This window comes from Dipteris shenzhenensis, chromosome 27, assembly GCF_047967505.1.
Source record: "Dipteris shenzhenensis isolate YYH24624 ecotype China chromosome 27, Dip_SZ_1.0, whole genome shotgun sequence".
Classification (NCBI taxonomy): Eukaryota; Viridiplantae; Streptophyta; class Polypodiopsida; order Gleicheniales; family Dipteridaceae; genus Dipteris; species Dipteris shenzhenensis.
In genome coordinates this window covers 43180701-43195448 of record NC_141622.1, presented here as the reverse complement: position 1 = coordinate 43195448, position 14748 = coordinate 43180701, and the positions used below count along the sequence as shown (strand labels likewise).

Here is a 14748-nt window from a genome sequence, read left to right as displayed (position 1 = left end):
GACCACCTCCCAAAGGAGTCCCCGGAGTTGTGGATCAGACAAGAGGCCTCCTTGATTATGTCAATGAAAAGTGCCCTGGCACACACTTTGCACCACATGTCAGATATGTTTGTGTAGCAGGCAGGTACTTTCTTTTGCGGATTACTTTAGCCTTGGAATTCATCAATTAGCACCAGATTATCTCACCTTGTTAAATGATATTTAATGGAGAAAACCATACGCAAAGGTATTTCTATTGAGTGAACAAATGGTAATCACACATGCAAAAAGAGTTAGAGTCTTCCTAGACGTGCATTGACTTGAATTTTACTGTGATGCACAGGTATTTGAAAGGTGACCGCTTTCTTCCTGCTCGGGTACCAATGGTCGCTTCAACAGGGATTGGTTCTGTTGTTGCTGCAGATGATAAAAAACTGATGACTGCTTCTGAAAGATGGAATTCAGAGGACACCAATAGGGATCTTACAAATAGTGGCAAAATGAATCCAGGGGTGCCAACTCTCCAAGCGCGTATAGTGGGGCAGGGTTACAAACAGGTATGGTCTGTTGATTTCAATGCCAAATTATTCAAGTGTGAAGGCAGCGGCCTAGGAGTCAACAACATTTTCAAAGCTTTTGGTGGAGGTAAAATCATTTTTTAAAATGAGATTTACATTTTCTGGTCTGAAAAATGAAGGTGATGTTCTGAGTTGTACCTGGGCATTAGAGCGGGCACTAGAGCAAATGAAAAATCCAGTAATTAGCTTCTTTGTGTGCTTTTAGAATCTAGATGCACATACATAGTGAAGCAAAAAAAGCTACTAATATAGTTAGGACCTGTGTTGTTGTGATAATTGCTCTGTTATCACGGCCCTCGGTAATTGCAGACATGGTTCCTTTAAAGCTTGCAGTGTACCTCTTGATGATGAGATCAATTCCAATTATTGATGCAAACTGTTTCGTTCAATGCATTGTTACCTAGTGGTCTTGTCTTCCTATACCCTTCTAATTACTTGAAGCATTGAAATTTTGATGGGGCTAGAAAGAGATTCCGAGATAAAAGACATGTATTAGAAACTGGACGAAACAATAGAAGGATCAGCTATCCGTGAGGCATGACCAAAGGAAAAGCAGACTGCTATGCAGCCCTCTTAGGGACCCAGCTCACTACCCCAGGTGTCCCAAAAGCAGGTGCCAACAGCCAAATTGGAGGGTTTTACAACCAACAGATTCCTCAATTTGTGAAATATAAAAGGAACCCATAGGCCGTGCCTTTCAGAATATCTCCGGCCTTTCAGCGATCAGTCTGGACCCTTCCATGCCCTGCTCCCAAATGGCTTGCAAAATGTAGATGATATCATGCCAGGTGTTGTCAAAGGTGGCTTGAGGACAGATCTGCTGCCCCCCCGCACCAAACTGCAGTGTGCTACCCATATATTCCAGGCCATAATACTAGTGACCATATGCTAAACACAATCCTGATGTGGGAGCTCCAAAGATTATGAGGAAGGCAGAGGGAAGTCCTGAATGTCCTGACTAATGACACTCACACTATCAATCGGGTAAATTGAGGAGATCATCTCAATGGGGAAAGCATGTCCTCCCTCAGTCAACTACACCGCCATGCCCCAAGTGAAGGCCTACTGAATCCTTCGTCTGTTGGCAACAATCATAAGAGGACATTGGCAAATCCTTTGAGCTGCAAGGCAACTCCACAAGAAATGGGCAATCGTCTCGATGACATTCCTTACCTCAACGGGAAGTTCCATCTCTCCCCGTGTGTACCAACCACAGCCTGAACGCTAGTCTAGAGACAGGGCCAATATCTCATGAGGCACTTGCTGCCCCAACCAATGGTACTCCTGTGACTTGCTGCAAGGCAACACATTCAGCTGTAAATGCATGCCAATGCAGGATGTAGAGGAGAAGAAGGGCACCTCCACTATCCTCTCTGCTCTGCCCAACCAAGACAACTTGAACTACTCTCTTGGGTCCCACTGCACCTTTCTCAATGGTTTGCCCTTTAAATGCCACTGTGTGTACCGTCCCCTTATGGTCTACCACCCCAGACGACCAATCACCCTGATCCTCCACCAATTAAGAGACTTTAGGAGGCGATCCTCCACCGGACTCTATTTCAAGGCTCTAACTACAACTGAAGGGATCCTCCTGGCCTATGGTGCACAAAACCGGGTAGGGCAAGTCAACGTCAACATTGTAATCCACGAAGAAGACTCTGAGAGGGACTCTCATCCTAGAAAAGTAGCCAAGCCATTGGGGTGGGTCGATGGTATCCAATGAGAGCGCCTTTGTGAAAATCCATTTGTGAGAATTCTGCCTCTGCCCTCGTGTGAGGCATGTTCCTTAGAAGCCCCTACTCTCTCTCTAGCATGTTACCTACTTGTAGGTGTGGAAACATGTACTGAAATGAGAGAGACACAAAACTTGTGTCCTTTCTGTTGTCAGTGTGTGAAAATGAATGTGGGATTGGGTTGCAACCCCCTCCTGCGCTCCCAACTAACCTTCCCCTTCTCTCTATAAAAAGTATTTGCTCTTACTATTATTGTTTTCCAATAGGTCGAGATACAATTGTTGCCAAAAGGCTGAAGTTACAGCTGCAAATGAGGGGATGTCCCTTCCTATAGGATAGAGATGGAGAGAGGTGGGCTGCTTCTCTTCTCCTTCTCTAACGGATGCCCAAGGCTCTGTGGATTCTTTTGGATATATCGGAGACTGAGGGTTTCTCTGGCTGAAGGCTGGAGCTAAAGGCTACAGGGGCTGGTAAGAGTGAGGGAGGGAGTCATCCATTATATATAGCTTTTGGAATCCCCTCGTGCTCAGCTGGCTGGAGCCCTAATCTTGGCTGACAAGACTGCTGCCTGACCCCTCTGCTAGGATGCGATTTGCTCTGCTCTACTGCTAACCAACTTGACCTTCCACGTGGTAGGTGGGTGCTACTGTAGCTACTTTGCAGGCCCCTGCCTACTGTATGACTGCGTAGCAGCCAATCAATGCTCTGCCGCCTGTACTGCTGTTGTTGACCTGCACTATTTACGTCAGCCACCATATATGCTGACATCATCCATGTGCATTGCACTGCCTTCTGTGCAGCTGTTCTGCCTTACCCTGGAGTTTGTGCTGGCTGCTCTTGGGCTGTGGTGCTGGCATGTGGATAGTCATGGCCATGGGCTAGGAGATGCCCATGACATCCCCTCCTGCTGAAGCTGAAACTAGGGGAGATGCAAATCCTCCTTGTATGCTGCAAAAATCAGTGAAGAAGTCCTTGTTGACACATCGTGCTTCATCGGTGTCAGTTTGAACTTGACTGTATATAAGCATTGGCGGTTGCCTGTATAGCTCTTGAACATATGAAGTAAAATCTGCTCTAGCTAAACCACTTTAATCTTGAGCTCCTCCACTTCTAGTACTGCTGTGAATGCCAGACTACATAAGGCATGAGCCAAGACACATGGTGGAATATTGGATGCATGGTCCATGCATGGGTAACTATAACTTCATGGACAAATCATTGATTACCAAGATTATTGAAAAGGGCCCAAATGTTTGATGTTAGAGCTTTGGACACTCTTTCTGATTTGCTTTAGTCTTTCCTAATTGATGTGGGGATAGAGCCATTGCCCTTCCTTGTATCCACTTGTCGTCTGTGCTTGTTAGCATGGGTCTTGTAAGATTCTTGGGCTTTGGCAATGCGATATTTGACTTTCTCCATGATTCACTCATAAGACTTGTTGATGTGACATCTTCTTGGAGGTCTTGGTGAGAAGGGTCTTGAACTTCTTTCTGAAGGCAGCTTCATAGGGAGTCCTACCCACATTGGTTGAATGGGCATTTTGAGCAGCCCTTATACCAATGGAAGGAACTACTGGGACTGTGTATCTACAAATAACATTCTTCAATACATCGAAGCCCAACTGATTGTAAATCTTTGTTGAACCATTGGACCAAGTATGAGAGTTGCTGGAAAAATTAAGCTTTGTACCAAAGCTATTAAACAAATCCCTCCAAAATGGACTAGTAACCTTTGAGTCTCTGTCGGAATTGCTCTTTTACATGGAATTAACATGAGGAACTTGCGAAATGTGTCCACAATGTGAGAGCCTTCTCACACCTAGAGAGGATAGACGCCACCATCCCTGAAACCTAGAGGAATGGTTTGCACAAAGCTTCAAATCCCCCGAGTTGGTATGGATAGTTCTGTAGGACACAATTTCATTTTCATGTATCGAGCCTGCTTGTGCTTCCCACCCCATGATTCATTTTCATGTATCGAGCCTGCTTGTGCTTCCCACCCCATGAACTACAAAGGGGGGCCAAATGGATCAGAGATAGGAGGAGGATGGGGCGCTGGATATGCTTGAGTGGCAACGAATTAGGGTTGTTGGTAGGCTTGGTAGGGGATGGATCATTGACTGACCCAACCACTCACCTTGAGCTAGGACCAATTGCAGTGATGGCTTTGGGGGATGTCCCCTTCAACAGGTCCTATGGGACCCGGGTAAGTGTTTTTGGCCTTCTAGAGTAGGGAATTAAAAGGTTCCCTTTTCTCATACACAACATGCATCTCTGACATCCACGGCTACGTCCATGTGGACCCCTTTGAGAGTGCAGCATTCGGCAGAGCAAGAAGTGCCGAAGGAGGTCATTACCAGATTCTAGTCTCGTCAATGGACTAGCCTTTGTCCACAAAATATTTACATATTTCTTTGGACGGTGGCCCAATGGGACTAACATGTTTCGAGCAATCGCGACTGGATGGGAGTACCAACATTGTGCAAAGAGAGACTTCAAGATGATACCGCAGTGTCTTTGGAGCTGTCCCGTAACACAAAGGATCTACTAGGGGGTGTCACCGATCGGTACTTCTCCCAAGAAATAAAGAGGTATCTTTTTTAAATTGACTTCGGTCAAAGAAAGTTGACTTCGGTTAACTAGAACAAGTTTTATTTACTTCAACCGTGGGGACGTCCACAAGGGACTAGGATTAGTCCAAGAACTAGAATGCATGCATTTGACTAACCTCTAATGGGCTAAAGTGTTGGAAAATGCTTTTTGAATATGTAGGACCAAGAAGAGTGCAAAAAGGCCCAAAATTTAAAGGGCAAGTGCCAAAAAGTAGGTCCCACAAGAGCCAAAGCACAAGAATAAGTGGCACCCTACTTTATGGAGGGCCCACTAGAGTTCAAAGCTAATAAAAGGCGCCTCACCTGGAGAAAAGTGTTTTCTTTATGGAGAAATGAAGTAAAGGCTAGCTTTTGTAAAAAGTAGCCTATTCTAGACTAAAACGCAGGGTTAGCTTTGGGAAAAGCAGGAAGCTAGGCCTAGTCTATAAAAGAACCCCTGAGCTCTAAGAGAATTGTACTCAATGTCATGCTCCCTCCATGAGCCAGCTGTACAAAGTTATTCTACTGCAATAAAGACCTTCAAGGGGCAGTGACACGTCCCCAACTAGCAGTCGTGAAACCTCTGATCTGCAAGCAAACACAAGAACACACCAAACGTGAGGAATCTGAGCAAGTTGCTCACCATCCAACCATGACATCTATAGGATGTGATCACGAATTAGGAGATGTCCCCTCCGAGCCACGAGTTGAGCTACTGGCACGAACTCCCAACTAGATCCTAACCAACCTGGTGTCCCATACCACCAGGTAGAGCCTAGAGGCCTGGGATCTGCTGTTGGGTGTACGCTAACATCAAGCGCACATCTGCAACTCAATCCGGGATGAGGCCTAGCACCTGGGAATGAGACTTGCTCCCATCAGCTCCCCGAGAACTGAACCTATGGGCCCCTTATATAGACTTGGGTCCAATTAACCAAAATAGCGAAGACCTCTAACTGGTTCGTACCCTTACCACTCAACCCGAGAATCAAGCCAGCCTAGCCCTAAGCCTCCCTAGGCTACCTGAGCTAGTCTTGTCTACCCCATTACACGTCAGATACCAATCCGTGCACATGACATACTTCCCCTCCTTTAAGAAATCACTCCTCAGTTCGCTAAAAAACCTGGGAATGTCCTCTGGAGATTCGGTAATGTCTCCCATGTTGCATCCTCCTCAACACGATCCTCCCACTTGATCTTGTATTCCATGATAGTTCTATTACGAATCTGTCTTTCACGAATTCAAGAATACTCTCAAGCTCGTGTGGAATAAAAATCAAATCTGTAACTTCTACCATTTCTTGAGGAGAAACAAGTTGATCATTTGCACCCAGTAACTCTTTCAGTCTATTGACATGAAACACTGGATGTACTTTAACATCAGGAGGCAATTATAGTTTATATGCAATTGGTCCAATTCATTTAATAATCTTGAAAGGACCACAGTATCTGGGGGATAATTTCGGAACCAATCCAGTACTTAGTCTCTTGGATTCCTTGGGAATACGTAAATATACCATCGTCCCTTCAGAGTACTCTCTAGGTGAACGATGTCTATTAGCATAAAATCTATCCCGATCTTGGGCACTTCTAATAGACTCCTTGGCAAACTGCAACATTTCTTGCATATCTTGCAAGAATGTCCTTGCAGTATCATTTTGAATTCCCTTGAACCCAACCATAACTGGTGACTTAGGTTGAAACCCGTACATAAGCATAAAAGGACTGTAGCCAATACTTGAATGCTTTGCACTGTTATAAGCAAATTCTATCATGGGGAGATAATCTTCCCATGAAGACTGTCTCTTAGAAACATATGCCCAAAGCATATCTTCAACCAATTGGTTGACCTTCTCTGTACTGCCATCAGATTGTGCATGATCTGAGGAACTCATACTTAGAGTAGTTTCAAACTTCTCAAAAACAAGTGTCCAGAAGTTACTTGTAAACTTTGAGTCCCTGTCATTGACTATGTCGGAAGGCAAACCATATAGCTTAAACTAGTGGTCCACAAACTCATGAGCTAATTGAACAGCTAATATGGTCGATCTAGTAGGTAAGAATCTAGCCATCTTTGTGAGATGGTCAACTATGACCCAAATGAAGTCATGACCCTTGTGCATTCTAGGCAAACCGGTAATAAAATCCATGGAAATGCTTTTCCATTTATTACCCGGGATTTGCAATGGCTGTAATAAACCCGCGCTTCCAAGGCGTTTTGCCTAAGTAACCTGACAAATCCAGCAACCTACCACATAGTTTTCAATAAATGCACGCATCTTAGGCCAATAAAAGGTATGTTTTACAAGAGAGAGAGTCTAATGTATACCTGGATGTCCAGCACTAGGAGCATCATCACACTCCCTGAGAATCTTGGATCGAAGATCCGAAACATCTGACACACATATCTTTCCATTCCGGAACAACAAGCCGTTCCTAATCATCCACTGACCTCTCGCCGCCTGTACCGTAGGTGGCACAATCCCTAAGTCCTGGTTAACCATGGATCTCCCATCCTGGATTTCTGCCAATAAGAACTGAAATGACTATCAGTTGCGCAAAGCCCCCTCAAGGATTGAAATAGGTCTGAGGATCTTTCTGTAAATGACATTGCATTTACAAACTTGACTCGACTTAAGGCATCCACCACACTATTCATGGAACCCTTTTGATAACGTATTTCATAATCAAAATCGTGCATTAACTTTGCCCATCTAGCCTTTCGTCCCCTCAATTCAAACCCGTCACACACATACTTGATTGACTAATGATCTGTCAATACAAGAAACTTCGAACCATACAAGTAGTGTCTCCAAACCTTTAGGGCATACACAACTGCATATAGTTCTTTTTCTAGTGTGGGCCAACGATATTGGGTGTCGTCTAGCTTTTTTACTCTCAAAAGCTACAGGTCTGTCCTCTTGGAATAAAGCTGCTCCAATCGCAAAATCACTCGCATTGGCCTCTAGAACATAAGGCCGGGTAGGATCGGGTAATGCAAGAACATAAGACCTTGATAGTTAGCTTGAAGGTTTCAAAAGCATTGAACAGGAGCTTCCTTGATAGTTAGCTTCAAGGTTTCAAAAGCCTTGTTCAATGCATCATTCCAAGAGATTGGCTGGGTAGACGTGCGTCCATGACCTTTTAATATGTTGGTCAAGGGTGCTGTGATGTTCGAATAATCACGCACAGACTTCCGTAGAAAAAGCGTGAATCCTAGGAAAGAACAAAGTTGTTTCATTGTTTGAGGGATGGGCCATTCCAAAACCTTTTGGATACGATCGAGATCAATGCTAATACCTTCAGAAGAAATCTTGTCACCTAAGTAAATGATATTTTTCATAAAGAAGTCACATTTACTCATCTTGGCATAGAGCTTATGCTATCTTAGAATAACTAAGACAATCCGGAGGTGTCCAATGTGATCCTCTAGTGTTCGGCCATATACCAAGATGTCATCTAAGAACACGACAACGAATTGCCCAAAAAATCTCGAAACAAATCGTTCATCATTTGCTAGAAGGTAGCAGGAGCATTGGTCAAACCAAAAGGTAATACGAGAAACTCGTAGTGACCATACCTAGTTTGGAATGCGGTTCTATCTATGTGTTGAGCATAGATACGGATTTGGTGATAACCCGTACACAAATCAATCTTAGTAAAGTACTTTGCTCCAGCCAAACGGTCTATCAAATCATTGGAACAAGTAAGAGGGTATCAATTCTTAATTGTCACTTTATTTAGTCATTTATAATCTACCCACATCCTCCACGATGTTGGAACACTGAAAGGAAAGAGTAGAGTTGACACAAATTCAGAATACTTGCTTATAGAATGAAGAAGAAAGAGGTCCTTAAGTAGGCACCTCATACAAGGTCACTGACATCACTGATGACCTCAAAGCTCCACAATCATCTCCTCAATCTGCTCCTAGATTCACTCAATCATCCTATGTGGCTTTTCCACCACCTAACTGTGCTTGTGGGCACCTAACTGTGCCTCTAGCACTCACACATAGAAACATAAGGTGTGCTTGAGGCATACACCTTGAGATATCCCAACAAACCCCCCCTCAAGGAAATGCCTCAGGCTATGTCAAGGATACATCTAGTCTCATAGTTTCTCATGCCATCTCATGGTGGTCAAGGATAAATCTATGGCTAGGTTCTCATGCTAGCAAGGGTTCCCTTGGGTGTAAGGTAAACAGAAAGGGATACAAACAGACCTTCCAATGGTTATCTCCCTTGCATGTACATGCACACAATGTCTGCAGAGGTACCATGGAACAAAACATACACATGGCCTACATCATAAGGTGACCAGAGGTGTTTACAAAACACACACAACACAATAGTTTATTTTCATTCATCTTGGAGGACTATCCAGGCTGAGTACCTTGACATAAAAAGAAAAGAGATCTGGAGCATACATAGAGATGATTTAAAATGCATAATCTTCATGGGATGCCTCATCTTGTGGAGGCAAATTCACTGTAAGTAGATTTGCATTTTCTGTCTTTGCTTTGTCTCTACAAAACTTCTCACTATGGTTGTTTTTGCCACAGTGCTTGCATGGATTTACTTTGAAGCAGTCCTTTGAAAGGTGATTTGTCTTTCCACAGTGATTGCAAGGAGAATACTTGCCCTTCTGGAATTTCATAACATAAGCAGTGTCATTGCCTTTCCTTAACTCCATATGTCTTTCTTCTTCTTGGAGAGCTGAGATAATGCCTTCAAGGTTTGGATTGGGAAGATTCTTCAAAGTGCTCACAATGTGATCAAAACTTTCAGGCATACTCTTAAGTAGCACTGCCATAGCATCATCAGGGGTGATAGGAGAGTTGATAGAAGCTAACTGAGTCATAAGACTCCGCATATAGTTGACATGAGCAGCTAAAGTAGTATCACTTGCCATCTTTAATTCAAAGAAAGAGATTTTAAGTGATAGTTTAGATATGTGAGAGCTTGCACCAAAAATCAAGTCTAGCTTCTGCCATGCTTCCGATGGAGACTCCAAGTCAGATATATGATGTATGTAATCATCACCCAAAGCTAAAGCAATTATACCATATGCTTTTTCTTCTCTTGCTGGATCCCTTGCCGGTCGTGTCAGAGTTGAAGATTCTCCAGCATTTGAGGCCGTAGAAGAAGCGGTAGGAGTAGGTTTGACAAGTCCCCATAAGTTCTCCCGCATCAATGCAAATTTTACCTTCATTTGCCATGTATGGAAGCCCTTTCCATTGAACTTCTCAAGATTATATAAGGTAGCCATGAGAGGGTCTAACCCAGATATTGGGCAGTGTCTATCTCTCTTACAAGGCAAAAATAACTGAAATGCTTCCAAAGTATAGGCACTTGATGTAGCAAATAGTAGTGACTAGTTTTCAAACAATGATGCTACTTTTTGCACGCTTCATAGGAGTGGATGAAATAAACACTTTCCAATCACAACCAGGTCTAGCAAGTCAAAACAAAACTGAAGCAACACTTGTAGTGAAGTTATTGAAAACTTCAAAAGCTCAGAAATGCTAGAGTAGCATTTTATGTAGCATCATCTTCAAAACTTGTCCAAAACTGTCAAAAATGAAAAGCTTAACTTGGAGGACTTGTAGCTCACTCTTCAAAGCAAGGAAAAGAGGGCTTTCTAAAGCAAAAGAAAGCTCATATACCAGAGAAGGTCCAGCACAGAGGTTGGACGAAATGGTGCGCACTTTTGCCCGGGAGAGTTGCTACAGGCTGAAACTGAGTTTTGACGATTTCTCCCTCGTTACTGAACCAAATGACTTGAAAAATAGCTCAAAATCTTCGTCTTGAGGTCGCCCATCTACTCCTAAGAGGGCTCAGGCAATGGCGGAGCAGGCAGGGAGTATTGAGCAACAGAAGAAATTCGCTGTTTGGAGAATGGCAGCCACCACAGACGTTTTTTCTTCAATTGCTTGCAGGTGGAAGTTCGCCCATACTAGAGGAGTTTCCAGCTCAGAGGGTTTGGGCAATGGTCGTTTGTAGGTGGAGAACCAAGCTCTCAAAGATTTTGGGAAGAAAGAGGAAAATGGAGAAGAAGAAGATGAAGAAGAAGATGATGATGTGGCAAAAATGGGCTCAAGGGGGATCAAATGGCTCTGATACCATGTTGGAACACTGAAAGGAAAGAGTAGAGTTGACACAAATTCAGAATACTTGCTTATAGAATGAAGAAGAAAGAGGTCCTTAAGTAGGCACCTCATACAAGGTCACTGACATCACTGATGACCTCAAAGCTCCACAATCATCTCCTCAATCTGCTCCTAGATTCACTCAATCATCCTATGTGGCTTTTCCACCACCTAACTGTGCTTGTGGGCACCTAACTGTGCCTCTAGCACTCACACATAGAAACATAAGGTGTGCCTGAGGCATACACCTTGAGATATCCCAACACACGAACCATCTATCTTCTTTCTTAAGAGGACAGGTGCACCCCATGGTAATTTACTTGGGCGAATATAGTCCATATTCAGATAATCTTGTAGCTGTGAAGCTAACTCATCCTCCTCAAGCTGGCTCATCCTATAGGGTGGAATACTAATAGGTTGAGCCCCAGGTACTAAATCTATGCGATGATCTACTGTCCGTTCTGGAGGTAAACCCTCTGGGAGTTGAGCAGGGAATACATCCATGAAATCATCTAACAACGTTCTCAATTCACGGTGTTCAAACATGCTTGAATCATTTTTTAAATTAACAGAGACAACAAATGAAGAAAGCGGAATCAAAACACATTGATACACATCATAATGAGAAGTGTTTATTATATTCCGAAGCTGCATCGCAGATACAATAGGTCCTTGAGAAGAGGGAATATTATCACATTGAATACAAAAATGGGCGTCCTTGTCCAAAAAAGAGAGTGTATGCTCTTTCCATCCAATCCGAATATTGTGGGCTTTAAACCACTCTATTGCGATTAACAAGTCCACATGTTCCAAGTGCATGACATAGCACGTAAGAGTAGTTGTGTAGTCTTGAATCGGATAGAAAGTGTGTCGACCTTACGATCCCAAAACTGCTTCCCAGTTGGAAGCTGCATCTCTTAGGTGTGATCGCTAGGTGTCGTGGACAGCCCCATCCTCTACACGAGTTTGTAATTAACCAAATTGTGAGAGCTGTCTGGGTCAAAGAGAATGTGGTCTCTTTGGTCCCTTACTTCTCCATAAACTCGAAAAAGGTCATGGGGGCCAAATAACGAATTATTAAAAGTTACAATTATAAGAAAGTGGGCAGGTAATGACATTTACAGAAATACCTGTCATCGAGACTTGGTTAGCTCCCTTAGCTTTGGTACCTTGTCCCGCATGGAGCTTTGGTCCCAATGCTTGCAATTGGTTCTTGCGCTTGGACAATCACTTCAAGTGTGGCCCCGCTCCTCGCATATAAAGCAACGTCCTTTCTTCAACTTCAAGGTGCGTAGGAAACGGGCTCAACCATTCTTCGTCTGAGTCGAGTTCTTCTTGGAGGCGTTGTCAATTGACTTCAACTCCCCGGTACCAGTTGTTGACTGGAAGAACTTTCTCTTGTTCTTCCGACTCGTGTCGGCAATAGTGGTTCCCTTTGCGCTGGCCATGGTATCATCATAGATGCGCGCATAGTTCATGGCCTCTTGCAAAGTAGTACACTTATTCTCGATCTGTAGCTTGTACGAGTCATGCAAGCCATCCACAAAGAAACCTAACGAGGTGACGGGATCCATCTTTGTAGCTCTGGTCTGCAAATTACGAAACCTCTGAAGATAGGCCTCAAAAGTCAAATTCAGCTTGGACATATCGAGGGCTTTGAGCTTGCCTGCGATATCATAATCTTCCTCCTTCTTCAGAAACTCTTTCCTGAAGACCTCTTCAAATTCAATCCATGTTGCAGGCTTCAGTTGAAGTTCCTTTCACCACAATAAAGCCTTCCCTGACATATACCCTGTTGCAAGCTGCATCTTCTTTTCATCGGGGAAGTGTACTTGCCACTTGTGCAACCAAGTGTCAACCACCTCCTTGGTTTTGGATTTCTGATCTCCGGGGTAAGGATCTGGAGTGATATTTGGACCTAACACTGAAGCCAAAGCATCCACATGAATGAGCGCTTGAATTGTGCTAATCAAAAGCGAGAGCGAAGTCTGAATCCCTTGGAGTTGCTGTGTCAACCCCGCTTGATTGGCATTAACCCTCTCAAACTTTTCATCGAGAGTAGTGGTGAATTCACTGAAGGCAGTCTTCGTAATCAAATCATCGTAGAGGCTCTGGTCATTATTTGCTTGGTAATTCATATCTTGATCACCCATCGCAAGCCCGGGGTCTACGGAATCAGCCATAACTGAAATCGGATCTCTTGAAGAGAGTAGACTAGAGGAGAGAAGCAACATGTGGGCTTGGAGCTAGGAGACTGGAATAGAGTGCAAGCTGGCCACGAGGAGAGGAGATGACGGAAGAAGAGCAAGGCTAGCTGAGGGCAAGAAAGGTTGATCCCGAACTGACGATCAGCCAACCTGATGAACCACAGAACCTCCCCCCCGAATTCTAGCTGACGAAGCTCACGGTGATGGTGTTGTTCCGTACAGTCGTCTGCAGCAAGCTTTACTACGTGACAGGCTCCGATCCGGATAGGGTGGAGGGGTTTCACACTTGCGCAGTGCGCAGTCCACGGGTTGGAGTAATGAAGCGAACCGGCCAGCTTTAAAGTGGGTAAGCCAGGCTTTTGGAAAGCCCTGCTTTTGAAAAGCCCACCCTCCGATTTTGGAGGGGATGGTGCTTTTCTTAGCCTCCAGACCCCCCCAAAAATAGCTCAATCCTAATCGCATCCCTGCTCTAGTCCATCGCGCACCTCTCCGTGCTCTCCATCTTCGTGCCCTTACGTCGACTACGCAACCATCCCGTGCACGGGGTCTTCTAGGGTTCCGCCTCAGCCCTGTGCCTAACTAGCAACTCCTTTCGCACCTCTCCACCCAGACCTCACTGCTCCCTCCTAACTACACCTTTCTCTCCTACTTTCCCAATCCAGAACCACAATCCTTAAACGATGAACCAACAAGCGCTTGCAGGGCATGAACACAAATTTTGAATTTGAGGCATACCTGGAGGAAATCTCGTCCAAATTTACTCGTAACAGAGATTCCTACCTCAGGAGTTGGCTCTGATACCAACTGACACGTCCCCAGCACTCCTGAAACCTTCGATCTACAAGCAAACACAAGAACACACCAAACATGAGGAATCTGAGCAGGCTGCTCACCACTCAACCATGACATCTACAGGATGCAATCCCGAATCAGGAGATGTTCCCTCCAAGCCACGAGCTGAGCTACTGGCACGAACTCCCAACCAGATCCTAACCAGCTTGGTGTCCCATACGGTGCCTAGAGGCTTGGGATCTGCTACTGGACCTTGGGCTACGCTAAGATGCAGGCGCGTCCACGACTCAATCCAAGATTAGACCTAGCACCTGGGAACGAGACTTGCTCCCATCGGCTCCTCAAGAACCGAACCTCTGGGCCCCTTATGTAGACTCGGGCCCAATGTGCCAAAAATAGCGAAGACCTCTAACTAGTTCGTACCCTTGCCACTCAACCTGAGAATCAAGCCTGCCTAGGCCTAAGCCTCCCCAGGCTACCTGAGCTAGTCTTGTGTACCCCAGTACACATCATATACCAATCCGTGCACATGACAGGGAGGAAAGGGCGGGGGGGGGGTGGGGGGGGGGGGGCAGCCCTTCTTTCTGGCGCCTAGTGCGGTGTTCTTTCTCCCTTCTCCTCAACTCCCATCTTCCATCTTGCACTCAGATTGCTGTGAATTGCTCTTCCCTGCTGCGATTCAGATTCCAGCCCGCTTCAGGCACTCTTTCCCACATGT

The 14748-nt window shown here is 44.8% G+C and overlaps 1 protein-coding gene across 4 annotated transcripts in view; it reads left to right on the top strand.

Moving 5' to 3' along the window:
- The window catches only part of LOC147884338 (alpha/beta-Hydrolases superfamily protein), a 53842-nt gene that overhangs the window by 34773 nt on the left and 4321 nt on the right, over positions 1 to 14748 (top strand). For all 4 annotated transcript variants that reach the window (XM_087398682.1, XM_087398681.1, XM_087398680.1 and 1 more), the window contains exons 5-6: positions 2 to 124; positions 323 to 536. In XM_087398682.1, coding sequence (XP_087254808.1) covers positions 2 to 124; positions 323 to 536 — 337 coding nt within the window. The remainder of the gene's footprint in view (position 1; positions 125 to 322; positions 537 to 14748) is intronic.